We start from the raw sequence: 22,721 nt of genomic DNA, 5'->3' as shown, positions 1-22,721 counted from the left end.
ACTATCGTCTTCAAACCCTATTTTTGTTTCATTCTTCTTCTTCTAAATAGCTGTTTGTTGTAGCTGAGAGCATCAACCACTTTCACGATGTAACCTTTGAGTGCATCTCGCACAAAAAGAATGGCAAATGCAGCCTTAAGTCTTCGAAGGGGAAAACTAGTCATAGAAACAAAGCGAGACGCCTCTCCCAGCCCGTTTACACCATTTTGCAACTCCCCCTGCAGTAAAACAAGCCTCACACTGATTATTCTCCCTTCATCTGCTGCTATAGCACAGCAGCTGGGCAATATTGACTGCTTAACCCTAGGAAATACTTTGATTGGTACTTTGCATTGGACCGGAGCCGAGTTATAGGTTATTAGAATTATTTATTTCCCCACTTACTTATCTCCTATACGCCATGCATTAATAAAGCAGAGCTATTTATTTAGATCATCGGGGTGTTGCATATTTAATCACGACCTAAAGTGACCTAAAATCGATTGGAATGATATGAAATGTTATCTTAGAAAATAACAAGTTCTTGCTTTTCAGAAGAAATAATCAATGGATTTTAAAGTTCGTACATATTGCATAGCGCTCAAATATAAAACTCGCACTAAAAACATAAAAACCCAGAGAAGGCTTTGTAATCGTAAGAATGAAGATACCTTATTGCTACAGGAAAAAGAAAAAAAAACAAAAAAAAAAACGGCAAAATCTTTTTTTAATCTGTTTGAAAGGTCTTCTCTTGTCACTTGTTTTAATCTTGGGTGAGATTTTGCTTCTATTCCCGGAAGCATAGGGAAAAAGTACAAAGATCCGTCTTAACTTTATGCAAAGTGGTCTGACTGCCTTTTAAAACAGACATGTCTCATCAAACCGGAGACGAGGGTTTTTGTGTCCTGTCAAAAATGCGCGTTGTAAGTCTGTTGACATGATGCACGACGTTCAACCGAAGCATAATTGCATATGCAATGTGCATGCTAAATATTTATATCAGCTACAAAAATTGCGAAATGTGAATAACATGAACAAAACGGCAGCAGATAAAATTTTTACAAATTATTTACACCATCCAAACAACCTATGTGGTTTCTGTTCGAAGAATAAGATTAATTAAAAGGATTTAAGTCGTAATTAAAAAAAAAAAAAAATACTAACCTTTAGTTCGAAGGGCAGGAAAAAGTAAAATAATAAAAAAATAGTTACCAGAAAAATATCTTATTATAAATCAACTGCTATCTCTTATTGTTCATTATTATTATCGCATTATTTTTTGCACACTGACAGCAAACGGCAATACAAGGACGCAAATAATGGAACCTGAACTGCAGCAAAAGTAAACAGTTCATTAGATAGGCATTAAAAGGCATAAAAATACCCAGGGGCAGAGTTTAATGAGAGGCCCTGAAGTGACACTGCCAAAGCTTTTTCCTCCACTTTTCCACTCGGAAACCACACGGCTGGTGGCAAACCGTGAAGAGTAATTAATGATATTTAATTTATAAAGTGTGTTTCATTAAGTATTTCTCACCAGTGGGAAAATGTCTGGCCAGTTCTGATTTCGAGTTAATGGGGCTTTAGTCAAACACAATGTGGCTGCCTCAAATTGCCATTTAACCTTTTCTTTCTGCAGCTAATAATCTGCTGAAAATGTTTAAGGGGAGCTGACGATTCAAGTGGGGGGAAAAAATATAAATATTCACCTCATACTGTTCAAATCTAGAAAGCAAATGAGGAAAAAGACTATGACTAACAATGAATGGCATTTAAATATAAAGAAATGTGAATTGTGTGTTTTGTGATGTTTTGCAACTGTGGACAAAGCGTCGTGTGTTTTTTTCTGAGTGCTAGAGTAAAGTGCTGTAGTGGTTGAAGAAAGCAAAGACCTTTTCAAGCAGGCTCCAGTATCACAACAGTCTTAAATAATGCATCTCATCCTAGCAGGGGTCTAACACCATCCGCAAGCAGAAAGAATACTATTCACGCATGCACAGGAAGCTTTACATCCACCCGCACACACACATAATGTTGCTTTAACATCCAGGAAATAAATTGTAGGTGGTTGTGCACTTGATACGATATCAGATAAAGGCACAAAGTAATGACGGTCGCAGGAGGGTCTTTGTGCCTCTGTGATTTGTTCTTTAGTCTTTGGTAACATCAAATCTGTCGCATGGGTGATAGACGGACAGATGCGTTTGGTTTAGTGTGCGTCGGTGTGACATTTGCGTTCGGTAAAAATCGTAGGAGCTGTGGACTGATATCAGCATGGTGTCTCTCATTAGCACACAGGTTACTGGTGTGTGCCTTTAATTCACGAAGCATTGTGTATTAAAAAAAACAAAGCATGAAGGAGAAAAAAAGGAGATTAATATCACATGAAATGTGTTATTGTGATATACCAACACAGACTGGAACATTAGTCTTTGTATTTAAAAAAAAAAAGGTATAAAAAGAAAATGTATAATTTATAATTACATTTATTTACAACTATAATATAATATTAATAATTGTAATATCATACCTTTAACAAAATATTTAAATTACTGTAGCTAAATCCTAAAAAAGCACTAACAAATTATGGTAACACTTTACAACAAGTGTAATTTGTTAACATTAGTTAATGTATTAACTAACATTAACGAACAATGAACAATGCCATTATTACACTGTTTATTAATCTTTGTAATTTTAGTTAATACATATCACAGTGCATTAACGAATGTTAACAAAACTTGTGATTTTAATAATGCATTGGTAAATGCTGAAATTAAAATTAAGATTAATAAATGCCGTAGAAGCATTTTCATTCTTGGTTCATGTTAACTAATACAGTTAACTAATGTTAACTAATAACACTTTTTGTAAAGTGTTACCGAATTCTGTAACTAAAATATTATTATATTCTAAATTATATATATATAAATAAATAAATAAATAAATACATTTATGTAGCTAGATATGTAGGTATTATAAATTTGCAGCTATTATTAATATATATAAACATTTTTTTTAAAATAATAGTACATTTTATGAATAAATTATCCTTTTATAACGTGTTACCGAATTTTGTAACTAAAACATTATTATATACTAAATTATATATGTAAATAAATAAATACATAACTAAAATTATGTAGCTAGATATGTAGGCATTATAAATTTGCAGCTATTATAAACATATATAAACATTTTTTTAAAATAATAGTACATTTTATAAATAAATAATCCTTTTATGTGTTACCGTATTTTGAAACTAAAACATTATTATATACTACATTTCACACATATATATATATATAACACACACACACATATGTATGTGTGTGTGTGTGTGTGTGTGTGTGTGTGTGTATATATATATATATATATATATATATATACACACACACACACACACACACACACACAAACACACATAAAAAATATAAATAATCCTTTTATATTTCTAATTTATTCTAAATAAAATAATTCCAATTTAAATTTAAATACTATTTTATGCTATTCTGAATGCAGTTATGGAAGACTTTTCATTATCATTTTATAATTAAAATAATACTGGTCCAAATATTATAAAAATATTATAAAACAAAAATTATATAAAAAAAAAAATTACTATCCATAAAAAAGATTAAACTGCTTTTAAGAAACATCAAACATACAATTATTTTTAAAAAAGAATCTGGTTGAGGGGAAAAAAATTATAATTTAAAATTTAGAAAAAGAAAATTTTCTAAATAATATAAATAATATAATAAAACCGTTCAATCCAGCCATGGATATTTCTGTCAATGTCATGTTGGAAACAGCAAGTGCAGTCAATAAACCTAACGACTCTGCCCACATACAGAGAGCGAGGGAAAACCGACTGCAAGTGAACTCTCAACAAAAGAGCAAATTCAAGCAGCTTTGATTGAAGAAACGGCATATACTTCTTGAAGGCCGGGGAGTCGCTGCGAATGGTTATTTCTTTAAGGCATAAGCGCCGATTAAACCCAATATTAAAATATGGAAGCAGTTCTAATGAAAAATCAAAGCCCGTTTCTCTGGCTGCCGAGCGTTTTCTCACATTAATGCTGGGTTGGGAGCGGGGCCGGTGCGGGCACTGGTAGAGCAGACCCCGGCTAGGCAAGAGTGGAGAAATCAATAGAGAAGAGCCGGTGGGGAGGGAGACTGCCAGAGCTGGCAGGGCCGGGCCGGCTCCCATCACAGCACTCTCCTCTGGCGTGCAGTGGGGAATGAAACGGGCCTCCCTGGGTCAGCACCAGAGAAAAGGTGAGATTAGAGGAAATGGAGGAGGGATTTCTGAGGCACAAGATACCTGGCGAGCCAGGGACCAATCGCCCATTAGCCTGTGGCTACCTACATATGGTTCACTGAACCCTGCACAGAAAATAACTTCTTTTTTTCTTGTCTTTCTTCACCTCCCCCGAACCATCTTTCTCTCTCTAACTCTCTCCTTCTGGAAAAAAAAAAAAGAAAAGATTTGTTTTTTTTCCTTCTGACCCAAGTTCATGCCATATTTAGTATCCGATGTCTGTTCTGAGTGTTTCATCTCAGAACACTCCGACGCAACCAGTCATAAAGAAAGCCGAGCTTATATGCTATTATTGTGTCGAATACACGCGGGAATGAATGGCTACGCGCTGAATAACGCCTCGCTCGGTCTCTCCCTCTCCTCCTCGCGACGCGACTATTGTCTGGGATGAATGTTCGTGTCATTAGCATAAAAATACCCAAACACACAAAGCAGCTTAACCACATCATTAATTCTATACATGTATGTATATTTGTCACTGCCCTATGTGCACCAAATTCAAATGCAGATTTAAACAAAGGCCTCATCCACAGTCACAATGAAGTGCGGACCTGTGAAATCAACTGCGACTATTCATCACAATACAGCTCAAGACGGAAGTTCAAGACAAGATATTTATCCGTGGCCTCTGCTAATCCTTTCTGTATATATCTCTGTCGGAAAAGAGATGATCTCTAAACTCATTTACACTTTTTGTTTGTGCGTGTGTGGTAATTGATAAATATATTTAAATACAATTATATAATTGACTCATTTAACAGAGTAAAATATTAGAATTATATAATCGATTCATTAAATAAATAAAATATATATATATATATATATATATATATATATATATATATATATTTAGATGATACAATTGTCAATGCATTTCAGATAAATTAATCCTTACATATATAAAATATAGAATAAAAATTAACACTAAATAACACTGAATAAAAGAAATAAAGCAAGAATATAAAAATTGTACTACAAATAGAAATAACAACAAAACCATTTTTCTCTAAATTATGTAGAAAGAAATTAATTTAAAATGCATACATCAAAAATATTATGAGCTTGGGCAACATTCTAAGATTATTTACAAATAAATATTTCTTTTATATTTCCATTTTTTCTAATTAATATAATTCTGAATTAATTTGAATACTATTTTTAATAAACTATACAAATTGTTTTCATTATTGTTTTATTATTACAATTTACTATTTATTTAATAAATCATACAATATGTCCAAATACTATGCTATGGAATTAGGATTTCAATTAGGATGTAGAAAGAAATGAATTTAAAATGCATATATTACCAAAAATATTACGAAAAATATTATTTAATCAAGCATTTAAATACACAGAAAAAACACACACTTCAAAAAATTCCTTGCTACCAAAACCTACTCTTTCTTAATGTTTTGTTTTTTTTTAAAAAAAAGTGTGATATGACATAAATTTCCCTCATTTTAATCAACGACAAAAAGCAAATTTCCACCCCAGGCTTTCACCATCATTTTAACTCCGGCCAAAATCCTCCCAGAAAGCCAAAATAACACTCTCGTCCTCATTACTGAGAAAAACTGAGCAATAATTTACAGATTTCATATGCACTGTAAATATATCACTCCATTAAGGGGGAGGACCAGTTGATGTCTATGGAGTCTGAGACGTCAAAGTTTTCTCTCTCTCTCTTTCTCTCTTTTTGGGGGCGTGCATTTTAAAAGAGGGGGGGGAAAAAACCAAGCCAATGATTCATAATACATTTCATAAATACTTCATGATTTTTCATACTTAAGCTGGTCTGGCAAATCAAAAATTTTTTGTCACCCTTTTTCGTCCCTCATGTCAGTTCATCATTTTCCGGGGGTGTCACATGTCACTTTCACTTTACAGGAGCGATAGGAACAGGCCGAGAGAGAAGACAGCTCCGCTGTGTCTGATTATCCAGCCACTCTCAAAAAGACACACACACACACACAGAAACAAGGAAGTGTTTGTCCTGAATTGAAAAGCTCTACCTGATCTGTGTCAAGCATAACTATGGAGACAAATAGGAGATTATCCATGAAAATAACCAATTCAACACCCAAAAACAAAGCACAATTATCAATAAATTATGTAACTAAAATAATAACCCATGTATGAAAATGTGCAGCTAAATTCTATTTAATTTCCAATTTTTTTTTGTATTTTTTGTAAATAAATGTGACCCTGGACCACAAAAACAGTCATAAGTATCAATTTCCAGAAATGTAGATTTATACATCATCTGAAAGATAAATAAATATGCTTTCAATTGATGTGTGGTTTGTTAGGACAATATTTGAAGATCTGGAATCTGCAAAAAAAAAAAAAAAAAAAAATTCTAAATATTGAGAAAATCGTCTTTAAAGTTGTCCAAATGAAGTTTTTAGCAATGCATATCACTAAACAAAAAAAGGTTTGAAATATTTACGGTAGAAAATGTACAAAATATCTTCATGGAACACTAGCTTTACTTAATATCCAAATGATTTTTGGCATGAAAGGAAACAAATCGATAATTTTCCCCCATACAATGTATTTTTGGCTATTGCTACAAATATACCTGTGCTACTTAAGACTGGTTTTGTGGGTTACAAATATTCCTTTTATATTTTTCCAAATTTTTCTAACTGATATAATTCATTAATTTGAATACTATTTTAATATACTATACAAATGGTTTTAATTATAGCTTTATCACAACTTACTATTTATTTAATAAATCATATAATAGGTCCAAATACTATGCTATAAAATTAGGATTTCAAATACACTCAGACCAGTTTTCTAGTTTGAGGGAAAAAAAAAAAAAAAACTCCACTTCTTATTAAGTACATGGGCTGTTCATTCCCAGCCATGGAGGCTTGATTTTCTCCTTCGAGTGACACAGTCCTTCACCTCATCATCGTCCCATCACTGCGATTAGAGCACGCGCCACAGCGCTGATCTCTGCAAAGCCCCACAATCCCATCTCAGAGTAGCAACCAATCCGCGAGACGCCCCGCGTAAAACAACTCCATAATAAAAGACGTGTTCAAAAGATCAATTTAGTCCCTTCTTAAATCGGTGCCATCTCAGAAAAAGAATCCCATCAATCCGTGAGATTTCCATAATAAACACAGAAGGTTTGTAATCAGGCAGTGTGATTGGACTTGGGCATCATAGGAGGCTTGCTAAACTCAAAGGACACAACTATCCTAATCTGTATTACCTTCTTAGCGCCATGAAACAATCAGACAACAATCAAGAGTTTTTCCAAGCGTGCGTTCGGCTCTAATTTAAAGCGATTAAAAGTGTCGAACATCCAGGTCAAGTATGTCTGTCATGCTTCGCTTTTGTGGAAGCTGCTGTAATAGATGACTTGGTTGGTATAACAAGAACTCTAAGAAACAAGTTTCGAGTTTTGATTCTGAAAGATTCAAAAGGCTTATTTGGAAAGTATGTTGTGCGAGTAAAACTTGATATAGCGCACTAAAGGCTGCAACAAGTCTGCAGATGAGAAGAGCTAGACGATTAAAAGTTTAACTTGGGGAAGTGCAACAAAGTTTTATTGAAGTCATTGGATTTCATCAAGATGATTGACAAACCTGTGTTCAGTTCACTTATCTGACAAACCCATGAAGGGATTTAACAAACTCCAACAAAGTTTTACACAATCTGTGACCTGGACCTTGACCGGTGATTTTATAATGTAAAACTGTCAGTTGACAAACTGTTAAAGAAAGACTTTTTGATAAACGTCACAAATCATTCAAAGGCATCCATTTACCCTTGTAAGACAATTTTAACAAAATAACAAAGCTGCCTGCAATCTGACACTTTTTTAACAACCAGGGCAAATTTAACACTGGAAAACTAGGTCACATTGTATATTTTCAGCGTAAACGCTTAATATTAGTCATATTACTACAAATGCCTTTGATAAATCTGATTAAATCTTTTGTGTTTTCTGTTATTGGTCATAATATACAATTCTTAGATCTTACAAAAAGTCTCAGCAAATCATTGAGGTCACAGAAGACCCTGGAAAAGTATTCTTCAAGAATTACTAAATAGATATAGTGTATTAACGTTAACATTCAACATTTTATTTCAAGGTCATTTGAACTTCATACCTATTAAAAAAAAATTATCTGCTCTAATGTTTGAATTGATTCAATGCCAAACAATGACAGCAGTGACTTGATAAATGCTTTGGGGTTCCTGAATACTAACAGCTAGAGTCATGAAAGCAATTTACTTATTGCTTACAGGAATTATTCAAGCAATTGTTGCAATTTTCAATAGGGACATGGAATTTAAAATAAGAGAAATTCTCATAATTGTCTTGTGAGTGTACAAAAATTATAAAGGCACATATGACATTTATAATCTGTAGAACGACCAAACAAGCTAAATGACATTTTCTTTGCACATCTTTGGCTTAGGAGTGCATGCTTTTTCTACATTTTCTCTATATCTAGAAAATAAAATAGCATAAAATAAAAGCTAACAATGCTAAATGTTGTCATGTAAACATAACCGTATTACTATTAAACTATGCATTAATATAACTAAAATATTCATACAAACAATATTTATACAAACTAAAAATTCGTTTTTAGCAAAAAACTAATTAATCTAAAATAACTGCATTCATAAATGATTATGCAAATGTGATGCCAGCTGCTAAAAGACTATTAGTCTCAAAAGTCAGTCCATTAAAAGAGCACAGTTCATAAAAATTAAACCACTACAGTGCTGAGAGCAAAGCAGAACACTTGAGCAAAAGTCTTTGAGTGTAGAAAGGTGGGAGAGACCTGTACTCAAACATCACCCCAGTCACTCTTGCCCAAAAGCTCTGCTTGCCCTCCAAATGAGCAAACAAGTACCCCATCACCCAGAATATTCACAGTGTTTAATCTCAGAGTTCCTCAAAGGAGAAAAGTCAAAAGAAGACCAATGGTCTGTCTATATCTAAGAAAACGGCTTTGATTAGCAATTGCCTAAAAGCGGTGATGAGGAAGGATTTCTTCCTGATACCTTGAACAATGTCGCCATCTGTCGTTCACTGAAAGGAAATGTGTCAGAACCTGGAATTGAGCCTGACGGTGCAGTTTAGCAAGGTTTATCATCTCTGTGATGATGTGACAAAATCAAAGAGAAAACTAAATATTTTTCTACATGAAAATATATTTAGCTTTGTATCCAACTTATTCTTCAACGCGGAAGTAAGTCTATAAGCGAGATTTCCGGTTTATTAGGAAAATAATGAGAAGAATTACAACCTGCAGTAAATGGTAAAACTGTTGCACTACAAAACAGCGTGTTCATAAAAGATGATGATACATTAAATTAATACGTTAGGTAACACCAATATCAATATCAAGCAGCAAAACAAGCTGTTTTGTACAGCTAAAAACTGCTAGACCGAGGATGACACCGGAAGCTCGCTCTTATGGGACAAATAAGGTGGATAAACAAGGTAACTCCATCAAATGAAACAAGATACCACCCATAAATCCTTTATATATTATTTCCTATAAATACTGATGTGATTAAAAGTATAGGAAATTAATTTAGGATATCAACAAAAGTGGATCCTATAACATCTTAATATACAGTCTTACAAAATTACACATCTTTTTTTTTTTTTCCCTAGTAGGTGCAGGACACTAGTTTATTTATGTAAGTGAGGATAGCAAAATAAAGAAAACTGTGATGCATTATTCCCAGTAAAATTGATAAAAACTGTGACCCTGGACCACAAAACCAGTCATAAGTAGCACAGGTATATTTGTAGCAATGGCAAAAAAATCATTGTATGGGTCAAAATTATACTTTTTTTTAATGCCAAAAATCATTGGGAAATTAAGTAAAAATCATGTTCCAAGAAGATATTTTGTACATTTCCTACCATGAAAATATCAAAATTTAATTTTTGATTAGTATGCGTTGCTAAGAACTTCATTTGGACAACTTTAAAGGCAATTTTCTAGATTTTTCCCTTTTTTTTCCACCCTCAGATTCAAGATTTTCAGACAGTTGCATCTTAGCCAAATATTGTCTAATCATAACTTACACAATGGAAAGCTTATTTATTGATCTTTCAGATTATGTATAAATCTCAGTTTAGAAATACTGACGCTTATGACTGGTTTTGTGGTCCAAGGACACAATTTGGGATCAAAAATTTGATTTGGCATTTTGACCTGGTCATGTTTTGTTACATATACCTTATCAAAGTTATCTGACATTATCAAGATGAATTTGTTCTAACACAGTTTAACTCTTGAGTTCTTTTTTCTAAACTGTAATGAATAAACTGTGATAATGTGAGGAACCTTGAAGGTGTCTGAATAAATTTTGGTTTGACTGTAATTTGTGATTATCAAGATGAATTTGTTCTGACAATTTAAATTTGAGTTCTTGTCATTGTATTACCATTTTCTAAACTATAGCAAATACACTGATAATGTGAGAAATTATGAAGGTGTCTGAATAAAATTTGGTTTGACCAAGTAATAGAGTTGACAGATATGTGGCATAGAAGACAAACAAACTTCACTTGCTTTAAAGATATTTTTCCCAGTTGCTGCTATTAAATTACAAATCTATCACATTTTTTGACCAATCAAATGCGCTGCTAAGAGGTGCTGACTTTTATGTCTGGCTTTAACAGCCCCTGACTGACTCCCAGCCAAACACAAATAAGCTTTTGCATTTTATTTCATTTCATTTTGTTTTGTGAGCATGTGCTTGTTTTTATATCTCTAGCACTCTGGCTTTTTTGCTAATATAAGGCCTCCGCGGGGGTTCTCGGCTTTAAGACCCGGCGCCCCCATTATCAAAATGAAGCCATCATGAAGGGAGCATACCTTCGGGATGTCCTTCTGATATCTGCCTACTTTCTCTTGAAAAATGGCAGGGTTAAGAGGTCGGCCGGTCCCCGTCTGCCGCCGAACAGGAGGCTTAGTCTGGCGAGTGGGATGGAGCGAAGACTTCAAACCGCGGGTGAACGGGTGAGTGAGAACGAGGGTAAAGAGAGAGAAGCTCCAGGGAGGCCAGAGGAGGGGAAGGGCAGGACAAGGCCTTGATTTCCCGTGGAAGCACAACAAAGCCTCTGCTTTTTTAGAGAAAGCAGCGATGGCCCTCTCCCTGACACCTCTTAGAAGTGTGCGTGTGTGCTCACGTTGCGTGGCGGAGAGGATAAGCCATCCACGCTAAAGCATTTGGCACTTCTGAGGAGCCAGCTGAATCTCCCGGCTTTAGGACAAGTTTCTGGGGTTTGCTATCACTGCCGGCTTCAGGGGGATCTGTTCTTCAAATGCACATAACCTCAAAGTAGCAAGGAGAATAAAACAACGTTCAATCAGAACAATTACTAACTCATTCTATGAACATCAAAAACATGTGTCTGATAAAAAAAAAAAAAAAAAATATATATATATATATATATATATATATATATATATATATATATATAATTATTTTTTAATATTTACTATTGTAAGTAATTTAATTGTTATTACTATCAAGCCCAGTGAATTTTAAGTTGTTTAATTATCAGAAAATGTTAAAACATTTGATCTACTAAACCTAGTTTGGAAAGCACAAAACAGTTGACGGCTTACAATGTTAACAGCACCCAACATCTTGCATATCCACGATTAGTTTGCATAGAAATATATCCACAAAAAAACGAGGTGAAAGGCAAAGGAATGCAACCACGAACGGTGCACTAAACCCTTTCACAGCGGGTGTTAATTGCATGATAATTAAGCACGGCAACAGTCAAGCAGGAGAAGCTAAAGATTAATCATCGGCCAATTAAATGCCCACGGTGAGGAACGTGAGGCCCCTCGGAGACGAGAGATCTCCACTGTGATCTGAGCTATCAGCACAGCGGCACAACATCAGATCACTGGCAAAAGATCCTTTTCAAAAAATCTCCTCATTTATGTCAGCCTTTTTGGAATCGTTGTGGATGCCGTAGCCATCTGGTAATTGATATCAAGAGCACCTTGAGTTAGGTGCAGGTGCTGGGTTTGAAAGCAGCGACTTCAGATGAAGAGAATTTGCTGCGTGCTGAGACTTCATATGGTGGCATCAGCGAATGGAGTGGATTGCAAAGAGAACAAGGCTACAGAGGGACTGAAATGCATTAAAATGGTTTAATACCAATGTGATATATACTATAGATGATTTTTTTTTTTTATCCTTTTCAAAAGGACACATATATACATGTTATCCTTCCATATGAATTACATAAATATACATAGTTAATATTTATTTAGTTGGTTGTTTTATTTAATGATTTTATAAATATAAATATTTCTAAATATGTATAAATATATAATTTATACTTATAATGTGTAAGGTACTATATACTAAAACCAATAAATAGGTATTTTATAAATATGTGTGTATATGTTAATTATAATTATGTAATTACATATATTAAATAAGCTCATGATTACTAACTTCATACATTTATATACTTTGTGTGGAAGGACAACACATTCAATTTGCTAATATATATGTAATATGTATATTACATATGTTTATATTTATGTGGAAGGATGACAAACAATAAAAATTTAAGTTAATTAAAGAAATATAGGTAACACTTTACAATAAGGTTCATTAGTTAACGTTAGTTAACTACTTTAGTTAACATCAACTAAGAATGAACAATACTTCTACAGCATTTATTACTCTTGATATTAATTTCAACATTTACTAATGCGTTATTATAAGCTTTGCTTGTTAATTAACGCACTGAACTAACACAAACTAACAATAAACGACTGTATTTTTATCAACCAACATTAAGTAAGATGAATGAATACTGTAATAAATGGTTCATTGGTTGTTCATTTTAGTAATTAATGTAATGTTAACAGTTATTTATTTTATATAATTATTTAAATTTCTTTTATATATTTACAATTAATATATAATGATATTTTTTATTCATACATATACATATACATATACATATATATATATAGGCCGGCGTGAAAACTTTTGAACAGGATGAATATGTCCAAATTTTTTGTTGAAATATAATTTTTTTTTCCATTTAGTACTGCCCTTCGAAAGCAACAGAAGATACTTGCATGTTTCCTGGGAGACAAATTAAGTACAATGTAGCTTGATCCTCAAATTCAAAAAGTTTTCACCCCTGCCTCTTAATGCATTGTGTTTCCTTCTGGAGCATCAGTGAATGTTTGAACCTTTTTTAATAGTTGTGTTTGAGTCCCTCAACTGTCACTGCTGGAAAGGGTTCAAATATGCAAAAGATGCTGGAACACCAAATAATTCGCAGGACCTGAAGGATTTTTCTGAAGAACAGTGCTCCGTTTAACTGTTCAGAACAAACAAGGGACTCATGAACAACCATTACAAAACAAAAAAAAGTCGTAGATCATCCAGGTAACAACGCACGGTATTAAGAACCAAGGGTTCAAAAACTTTTGAAGGGGGTTATTTTAATAATTTCAGCTGTTTGTTGGTCTTGTGGACTGTATGTAAACATCTTTTATGTAAAATATCTTACTCAGGACACTACTAAAAATAACATGCATTTTGTATGATCTTGTTAAAATTATTCACATTTTCACAGATTCTACAAGGGGCTCCCAGACTTTCACATATACTTTTTTTTTTATTACCGAAACACGAGGGTTTACTAGAAACACCGAATGTAGTATATTAACCTCGTCTCAGAAACTCTTACAAGACAAAAGGCAAGGCCAACACCTCATATTCTAAATGTTACAGAATCAAAGTTTGTTTACTGTGTTCAGTTTATCCTCTCCTTACCCACTATAACGTAATTGTGACCACATCAGGGAAAACAAAAAGATGTGTATTTGAATAGGACTATTACAGTATGGGAGTAAGACAAACATGGTGATGTAAAACAAGCAAAGGAAAAATTTGGCTTCAGAGGAAAAGCGCCTCATTAAGGTTTGATGTGTGTGGGGTAGATTCTTCATGGGCAGGTAGAGTTATGAATAACTAAACAAGGACATCTGGCGAAAAATACAGGTCTGCTCTCCTTGGCCCAAGTGGTAGTTGCAAAAAATACTCTCTGAATTAACCACAGTGGAAATGTCAATGACCTTCGGTGGTTTTAGAGTTGAAGAAGCGAGCTTCGGACTACGTACGTATATGCGCGTGTTGATGTGAAGAAGAAAGCGGCCCATGAAAGCATTCAAGCAATACGTGTGCGCTTTGTTTGGTGTAGGGACGTTTTTAATACTCACAAAATCTTTCTCAAGTTTCTCCATCTCTTGCTTGTAGCTCTTCAGACGGCTGTTGTACATGCCTCGGCTCTGAATCGGGATCTCTCGGACCTCCAGGTCCATCTGCTCGAGCTGGAAACATCAATTAAATTCAGTGTAAACAATCAAATTGTGATACAAAAACAATTAAACTGTCTAGTTTGTTTATTGTCAACTGGAGTCAGCGCAGAGGCATCGATTCAGGCAGCCGGCAAATCAAGTCATGTTAGGAGGTGCCGCTTCATTAAAACCTCTGGCGCGGTTGAGCTCTGACAACTACGACATGTGTCCGTGTCACATGTGAGCAAACCGGCGTGCACAAAAGGGCCCCGCTGATTTACACTGTCCAATCAACATGACATGATGGGACAATTTACATGCGACACACATCCCTCCTTTCGGCACCTGCCACGGCGCCTTCCCCCAATAATGGCGTGAAATGTGTCGCGCGGTGTCACTTAAAAGCGCATTATGTGGATGTGATCACACCGTTAGCACCGAGCAGCCTTCAGCCAGATGAAGAGTGTCTCATGTCACCAGCGACATTGCAGGTGTTGTTTATGCAGGGGGGAAATTTTTCCAAATTCATTATTTAGAAAACGAGTGAGTGGAAATTACTGATCAAAGACCCACCAACTCTCTGACTTCTTCAAGCTGTTTGTCGACATTTAGAACCAGCTGTGTCTTCTCCTCTGAAAGAGAAAAAGAGGAAAACATATTGATCAGTGGATGGAGGAGCTGTGCTTCATGACAACAGCCCGACTCCCCCGCAACAACAAGGGAGCAAATAAAAACAAGCCTGCATTTGAAGATATATTTACACATTCTCAACGCACAAAGATCCATATTTGATGTGTCTTATTTTTCCACGTGTAAACGCCTTTGTTAGTTCGTGAAGGAGCGCCGAGACGCCTCTTGGCAACTCAAAAGAGGAGAGAGATGTCAGCTCCGCCAAACTCTGCCGATCTGCCACCCACTCGGAACGACTACAATGAGGTTGCACTGGTTTTTATCCACTGGTACGAGCCAGGCCAAAGTATAGAGCATGACCGAATTTCTCTTTCCTAATTTGCATCTACATCACCTCACTATTTTTTTAAGATAGATTTTTGGCATTTTTATGCCTTTTATTAGATAGGACAGCGTAGGTGGACAGGAAGCGACATGGAAGAGAGAGAAGGGGTGGGATCAAGAAAGGTCCACGAGCTGGGATTCGAACTCGAGGTGCCCACAGTGCAACGGCGCTATATGTCAACACGCTAACCATGAGGCATTATATTTTTTTTTTGGAAAATTAAATACATACAGTACATTGTATCTAACTCTCCAAGCATGTTTATTAGGCTTTTTCTAAAAATAAGAGAGGCTGTAATCTTGGGGGTGTTGTTAGGAACCACATCAAATGCCAAAAATGACAACAATATTAGAAATCTACACTACTTTGTTGAACAAAAAATAAATAATAAATAAAATACATTAATATAAACCATTTTTATGCTACAAGTAATTTTTAGGCATCAGTGCATTATAATGTGTAGTATTTGACTAAAAATAATGATAGAATAATAAAATAATAAAAATGTTACAAAACATATTTTAAAAAAAAAAATTAAATTAAGATAAATAATAAATAAAACACATTAATATAAATCATTTTTTTTTGCTACAAGTAATTTTTAGGCATCAGTGCATTATAATGTCTAGTATTTGACTAAAATAATGATAAAATAATAAAAATAAATAAATAAATAAAATAAAATAAAAAATTAGTTTTGTTTAAGAAAGATAAATTAAAAACATTAATATAAACCACTTATGCTACAAGCAATTTTTAGGCATCAGTGCATTATAATGTCTAGTATTTGACTGAAAATAATGATAGAATAATAAAAAAAAAGTAATAAATAAATAAACAATAAAATAAAATTAGTTTTGGTTAAGATAGATAAATAATAAATGAAACACATGAATATAAAACACTTTAATGTTAAATACAATTTGTGGGCATCAGTGTATTATAACTTATTCTATCATTATTTTCAGTCAAATATTATAATAAAATAATAAAAATGTAAAAAAAAAAAAATGATCAAAACTAAAATAAAATTAGTTTTGGTTAAGTAAGATCAATAATAAATTAAACATTAATATAATCAATTTTTATGCCACAAGCCATTTTTAGCCATCAATGCTTATAATGTCTGAAAATAATGATAGAATAATAAAATAATAAAAATTTAAAGTGTTATCAAAAATAAAATACAATTAGTTTTAGTTAAGAAAGACAAATAATAAATAAAATACACTAATATAAACAATTTTTATGCTACAAGCAATTTTTAGGCATCAGTGCATTACAATTTTCTAGTACTTGACTAATAATAATAATAATAGAATAATAAAATAATATATATAACCAAAATGGTTTTGGTTAAGTAAGGTAAAAACACAGAAATCTGCAAATAAACTCTTCATATGAAATGTTTCTTGAGCACCAATTTATTTTACAATATAATATTTCAGTGAACTGCACTAGAATTTTAACTGCATTATTTAACACAAATGTATTTGTTTTTACATGAAAACACAGACTTGATAGCCGTTACATCATCATGTATTTTAGCACAGCTGAAATGCGGTCTTGAACAGTTAGCACCCACAGCCAGAACTATTCATTTATAATATGAATTTTGTAATGATAGAAGCAAGCTATAAATAAATAACCCTGCGAAAGAACATCAGTACATCTACTGATCAAACAAGACCAGCGAAGCACATCAAACCATGTCAAGCGATAGCACTAATCATGACGAAAAAAAACATCAAGCGATATCAAACGGGAAGCTGTCAATAAGCTGGAAACTAAAGTGAACTTCTGTTTTGCCCTTTGGCTTTCCAATGTCTTTTGGTGGTCATCAATCCATTTTTAAAATCCGTGTGCAACCTCACAGCCCACACAGTGTAAACAGCCAGGGGCGATTCTCTACAAGGTGAGCAAACACTGGGGCCTCTCTATTCACCCCTGGCATAGGGCAGGTTGAAATATATATCTCACTATTGCAGGTGCATGGGGCAGTACCACAAGGTCAGCTGCTCTTTGGGCAAAGCGTTGCGCTGAGAAAAGTTCGACTCGCAGACGCATCTTTGCATCTCTGCTCAATTTTTCATTGAGACTGATTGACAGCTCATTCTCTTTGTGCAAATCTACCTACAAAAAACACGCACATTTATGTTTAATGGAGCAAGGCCTTGCATTATTTTCAAATTCATGTTTCGCAACTACAAGTTTTGCGCTGTTCAACAAAACATCTTGGAGATTCTCAAGTGAATCAATTCGCTCGGTTTGAGCGGGAAAAATGGCCAAGGGCATTACATCTGTCCACTGGTTTTTATCAATGTTTCTACACATGTGACACTGTACAATGCCATGAGAATAACAGCGTAAGCTGCTTTGTTGAAGCCATTGTTGGTCGCAAACAAATATGTGTACCTACGAAAGAGGAAAAAGCGCTTTTTATGGCCATAATTGAGATTTGAGAGCCCAACTCCTCTGGCAAAAGCGAGGAAGGTTTGGCCATCACTAATGAGCATGCTTTGCTTATGGCTTTGTTCATATTCAGTCGACTTATTTAAATACATTTAGCAGCTGGTGGTGGGCCGGTCTGATGACACACTGTTTGTTTCTGCCAAGCTCTGAAGAAGCAATTTAAGCTTCAACAATTCACCACATTCTCAGTCTTTTCAATATGCTTAAATAATGCAAAGAAAAGCCAATCGGGTTTGCAATTGTTTGACAGCGCTCGCCCAACTGAGCGCTCGCCGCCGTACGATTTTGAATAAGTGATTAATCCTTCTCACCTTTTGTTGACGTACAATAGAAGCACCGAGCGAGTACATCAGGTTATTATGAGACCAGACCTCTGAGGTTTAATACTGACTGAAAGCAATCATTTATATTAAAAGTCAGCAGACTGTATGAAAGTAACCTTTCATTGCCTTTCACTGACTTGTAGTTTCAGAACAAGATCTTGAATACTTTTTTGCATTGAATTTTGAACTGAAACTGAACTACTTTTCTGAAGTTCACAATGTGAGCAAAACAAAAAGTTGTATCAACATCAAAAGTATCCTGAGGAGAATTTCCAGAGGACAGACCATATCTAGCAATACCGCACTTTGGCTTCCCTGAACAGTTCAAAAAGGGCAAACAAGCATACAGAAACACTGAAAACAATAAACTCAAGCTAACATTGGCAATTCTCTTGGCCATAAGGCTTGTGTTGGAACATCTCAGAGGATTCAGAAATTCAGTCTCTTTAAATCGATGTAATATCAATCAATAAATGAATTAATAGAAATAATATCAGGAACTTTTTACAATAAGGTTTCATTAGTTAACATGAACTAAGAATTCAAATCAAAACGAACAACTGTATTTTTATTAACTAGCATTAACAAAGATTAACAAATGCCACAATAAACGTATTGTTCATTGTTTATATTAGTTAATACTTTAACTAATGTTATCAAATAACACCTTACTGTAAAGTGTTACCATAATATCTATACAATTATTACAAAAAGCATCAAAATATCAAGATATAAACAAATCAGCAAGAGTGCACAGACAGAATTAACATAATTTAAACATATGGGCAGTAAGGAAAGAGATTTATGCCTAAAAAATGCAATCATTATATTAGCAGGACAATGTACACTAACGTTTAAAAGTTTGGAAAAGTAAAATCATTAAGAAATTAATTAGGTCAGTAATTAATGAATGCTGTTGTTCATCAAGAAAGTAAAGATATTCTACTTCAAATAAATTATATTGAAATTTCTTTTTTTTTTTTTTTTTTTTTTTTTCAATTTATTAATGAAACAAAAATCATGGTTTCCATAAAAAATTAAAATAAAAAATGTTTTCAACATTGAAAATAATATGCATTTTATCAGCATATCAAAGATTTCTCAAGGATCATGCCACATAAAGAGTGAAGTAATGATGCTAAAATTTAGCTTTCCCATAACAGGAATAAATGTCATTTTAATATATATTAAAATAGAAACCAGTTATTTTAAATTGAAACAATTTCACAGTATTACTATTTTACTGTATTTTTGATCAAATACATCCAGCCTTGGTGAGAATAAGAGACAACAATCAATGTTAGACAACATTTAAAAAAATATATATATATATATCTTACCAACCCCAAACGTTTGAACAATACTTTATACATTAACAGTTATACTGTGCAAAATATATGAGTATTAAAAGGAATAAATATAATGTATTTCAGGCAGCTTATTCTGTCTATTCATACAAACCTCTGCTATCATTCTACCATCCATGCAAACAATATCAGACCATAACAGCATGAAACATTTTCCTTATGGCACACTGTTGTGACTGGAAAGAAGATCCTTTAAATACACAGGTTTGATGACATAATAAGGTTATTTTTAAACTCTCTCAGCTTTCTCTTACCTATCCACCATCACACTCTTATCTCACAGAATTGTCCCCATGGCAACCTATTCATCCGTTTTGAGTAATTGAAAGCACACACGTGAAACAGCAGTAGTTTTACAGATATAGACATAGACTTATGACAACTTGCAATCCTAAAAAGTTCAAGCTGGAAATCATTTTCAACACGTAACTAAACAGTCTAGTGTTTAGCATAGATATTTTGACATGAACTGCCTCTGTGTACATGTCTGATATGTGAATACAGTACATAATCTATGCTGACCTAGTAAAGGGTGATACAACAGGGGTCCATGACCTCTAGAGGCTCCATTGTAGTACTGCAAGGGACCAACTGAATTTTCAGCATCATTACTCCAGTCTTCAGTATCACATGATTCTTCAGAAATCATTCTAATATGCTGATGTTTGCTGAATTATTATTATTAGTTTTTATTGGTGTCAGTCCCTAGTCTTCAGAGACATATGGTCATTCAGTAATCTTCCAAATATGCTGATTTTTGCTCAATTATTATTAGTTTTTATTGGGGTCGGTCTCCAGTCTTTAATGTCACATCATAATCCTTTAGTAATCATTCCAATATTCTTTTTCTTCTTGATTATTATCAGTTTATTAAATAGTAATAATGGATGGTATTATCAATGTTTAACAGTTTTGGTTACTTAATATTTTTGTGTAAACTGTGAGATCTTTTTCAGCATTCGTTGATCAATAGAAGGTTAAATTAAATTAAAAATAGTTATTTAAAATGGAAACATTACAACTTTTGGAACATTACAAATGTCTTCACTGTCATTTATTATAATTTTAATGAGTACTTGGTGAATAAAAGTATTTTTAATAGCACTGTATCACTGTTTTCACAAACATATTAGATAACAAAAAATGTTTTAAACATTGACAGTAGTAAGAAATATTTCTCGAGCACCAAATCAGCATAATAGAATGATTAAAACAGAAGGATTATGTGACAAGTCCTGAAGGGTTACGTAATAAGGGTCATGTAAGGTTGGACAATAGTAGGACCATATTTGGCCGAAATACAACTATTTGAAAATCTGGAATCTGAGGGTGCAAATATATATATATATATATATATATATATATATATATATGAAAAAAAATTAAATATTGTTTAAAAAAAATAAAATAACATAAAATAAAAAATAAACACACCTTAAAAGTTGTCTAAATAAAGTTCTTAGCAATGTATACATATTACTAATCAATAATTAAGTTTAAATATATTTACGGTAAGAAATTTACAAAATATCTAAATGGAAAATCGAAAATTTTGACCCATACAATATATTGTTGGATATTGCTACAAATATACCTGTGCTACTCATGACTGGTTTTGTGGACTGTTTTTCAGTGTTCGACATTAAAACATATTACCTAAAATTAAAATGCAGATACTTATTCATTCTAATAAAGATTAAATACAACTTAATGCTATAAAAATTAGACAGCTGTGCTTAAAATGGAAAACTAATTTTTAAACAATATGTCACTTGAGGGTCCCTTTCCCATCTCTCAATCCTTGGCTTGAAATATGTAAAAGATTTATCATATATTGTATCCAAGTCTTTAGGTCTGAAAACAATTGTGTGTGTGTGTGTGTGTGTGTGTGTACTTGTTTTTGCTACATAGTGGGAACCAAATGTCCCCACAAGGATAGTAAAACCTGAAATTTTTGACATTGTGGGGACCGGCCTGCGGTCCCCACAATGTTAAAAAATGATTAAAAATAGTAAATGATGTTTATCTGAAAGTGTAACCATGCAAACATGTTTTCTGTGAGGGTTAGGTTTAGGGTTAGGGTTGGGTTAGGGGATAGACAATATCGTTTAGTCAGTATAAAATCTATAGAAGTCTATGGAAAGTCCCCACAATTCACAAAAACAAACGTGTGTGTGTGTGCATGTGTGTGTTTATGTTCATAACAGCAGCTTAATGGCATTTTATGTTTAGTCTATTTCATAACAGAGAGTAATGAAGACAATTAACCCCAAAAATGATGTCAACAACACAAACAGGTGTCAAGGTAGGATCCCTGTCACACTGTATACTGTCTATACTGTCTGCTGTTTAATGCTAGGAGCTCCAAACTTACACTCTTCTCTACTTCATCCAATTCGTTAAGCCCAACAAACACAACATGACATCCAAGATCCAGGTCACCCAAATCCTGTATCCTCAGACATCACTGGAGACTCATCTGACACAGTGGATATCTGACACCATGACCCTCATGAAACTATAGCTTAATTGACAAATGATATGGGACGTTTCTAAATAATATACCAACTAGACACACCAGCAGTAGGAATGAATCATTAAATGCGTTGTTTATGTCTTCCTGACATCAATGTTTTGCTAGTTAGCTCATAAACCAGCCACTTACCACCGGCTAGTTTGGGTATTCTTCCAATTTTGTTGGTTATTTCCGCAGTGAGGGTACCAAAGTCCTGCTCGTACGCTTCAAAATCCGAAGACATGTTGTATTTTTGTTTTAAAAGATTAAAAGAGGGATGAACTGTGCTGCGTTACACACTGTTGCTTGTGTCTGCTTCTTATTGACGTCCGCGTCACTTCCGGGTGGTGTCACGGGAATTTGTTCACGATCTC

At 33.7% G+C, this 22,721-nt stretch overlaps 1 protein-coding gene across 4 annotated transcripts in view; it reads right to left on the bottom strand.

The window, feature by feature from the left end:
* vti1a (vesicle transport through interaction with t-SNAREs 1A) overlaps positions 1-22,717 on the bottom strand; it is a 175,866-nt gene extending 153,149 nt beyond the window's left edge. For all 4 annotated transcript variants that reach the window (XM_051123749.1, XM_051123747.1, XM_051123750.1 and 1 more), the window contains exons 1-3: positions 22,498-22,717; positions 15,229-15,287; positions 14,578-14,688 (exon numbers count right to left, since the gene is read on the bottom strand). In XM_051123749.1, coding sequence (XP_050979706.1) covers positions 14,578-14,688; positions 15,229-15,287; positions 22,498-22,591 — 264 coding nt within the window. In that variant the 5' untranslated portion in view covers positions 22,592-22,717. The remainder of the gene's footprint in view (positions 1-14,577; positions 14,689-15,228; positions 15,288-22,497) is intronic.
* Between the last annotated feature and the right edge of the window lie 4 nt (positions 22,718-22,721).

This window comes from Labeo rohita, chromosome 12 (assembly GCF_022985175.1).
Source record: "Labeo rohita strain BAU-BD-2019 chromosome 12, IGBB_LRoh.1.0, whole genome shotgun sequence".
Lineage (NCBI taxonomy): Eukaryota > Metazoa > Chordata > Actinopteri > Cypriniformes > Cyprinidae > Labeo > Labeo rohita.
The sequence above is the reverse complement of the archived record's forward strand: the minus strand, read 5'-3'. Positions and strand labels throughout refer to the sequence as shown.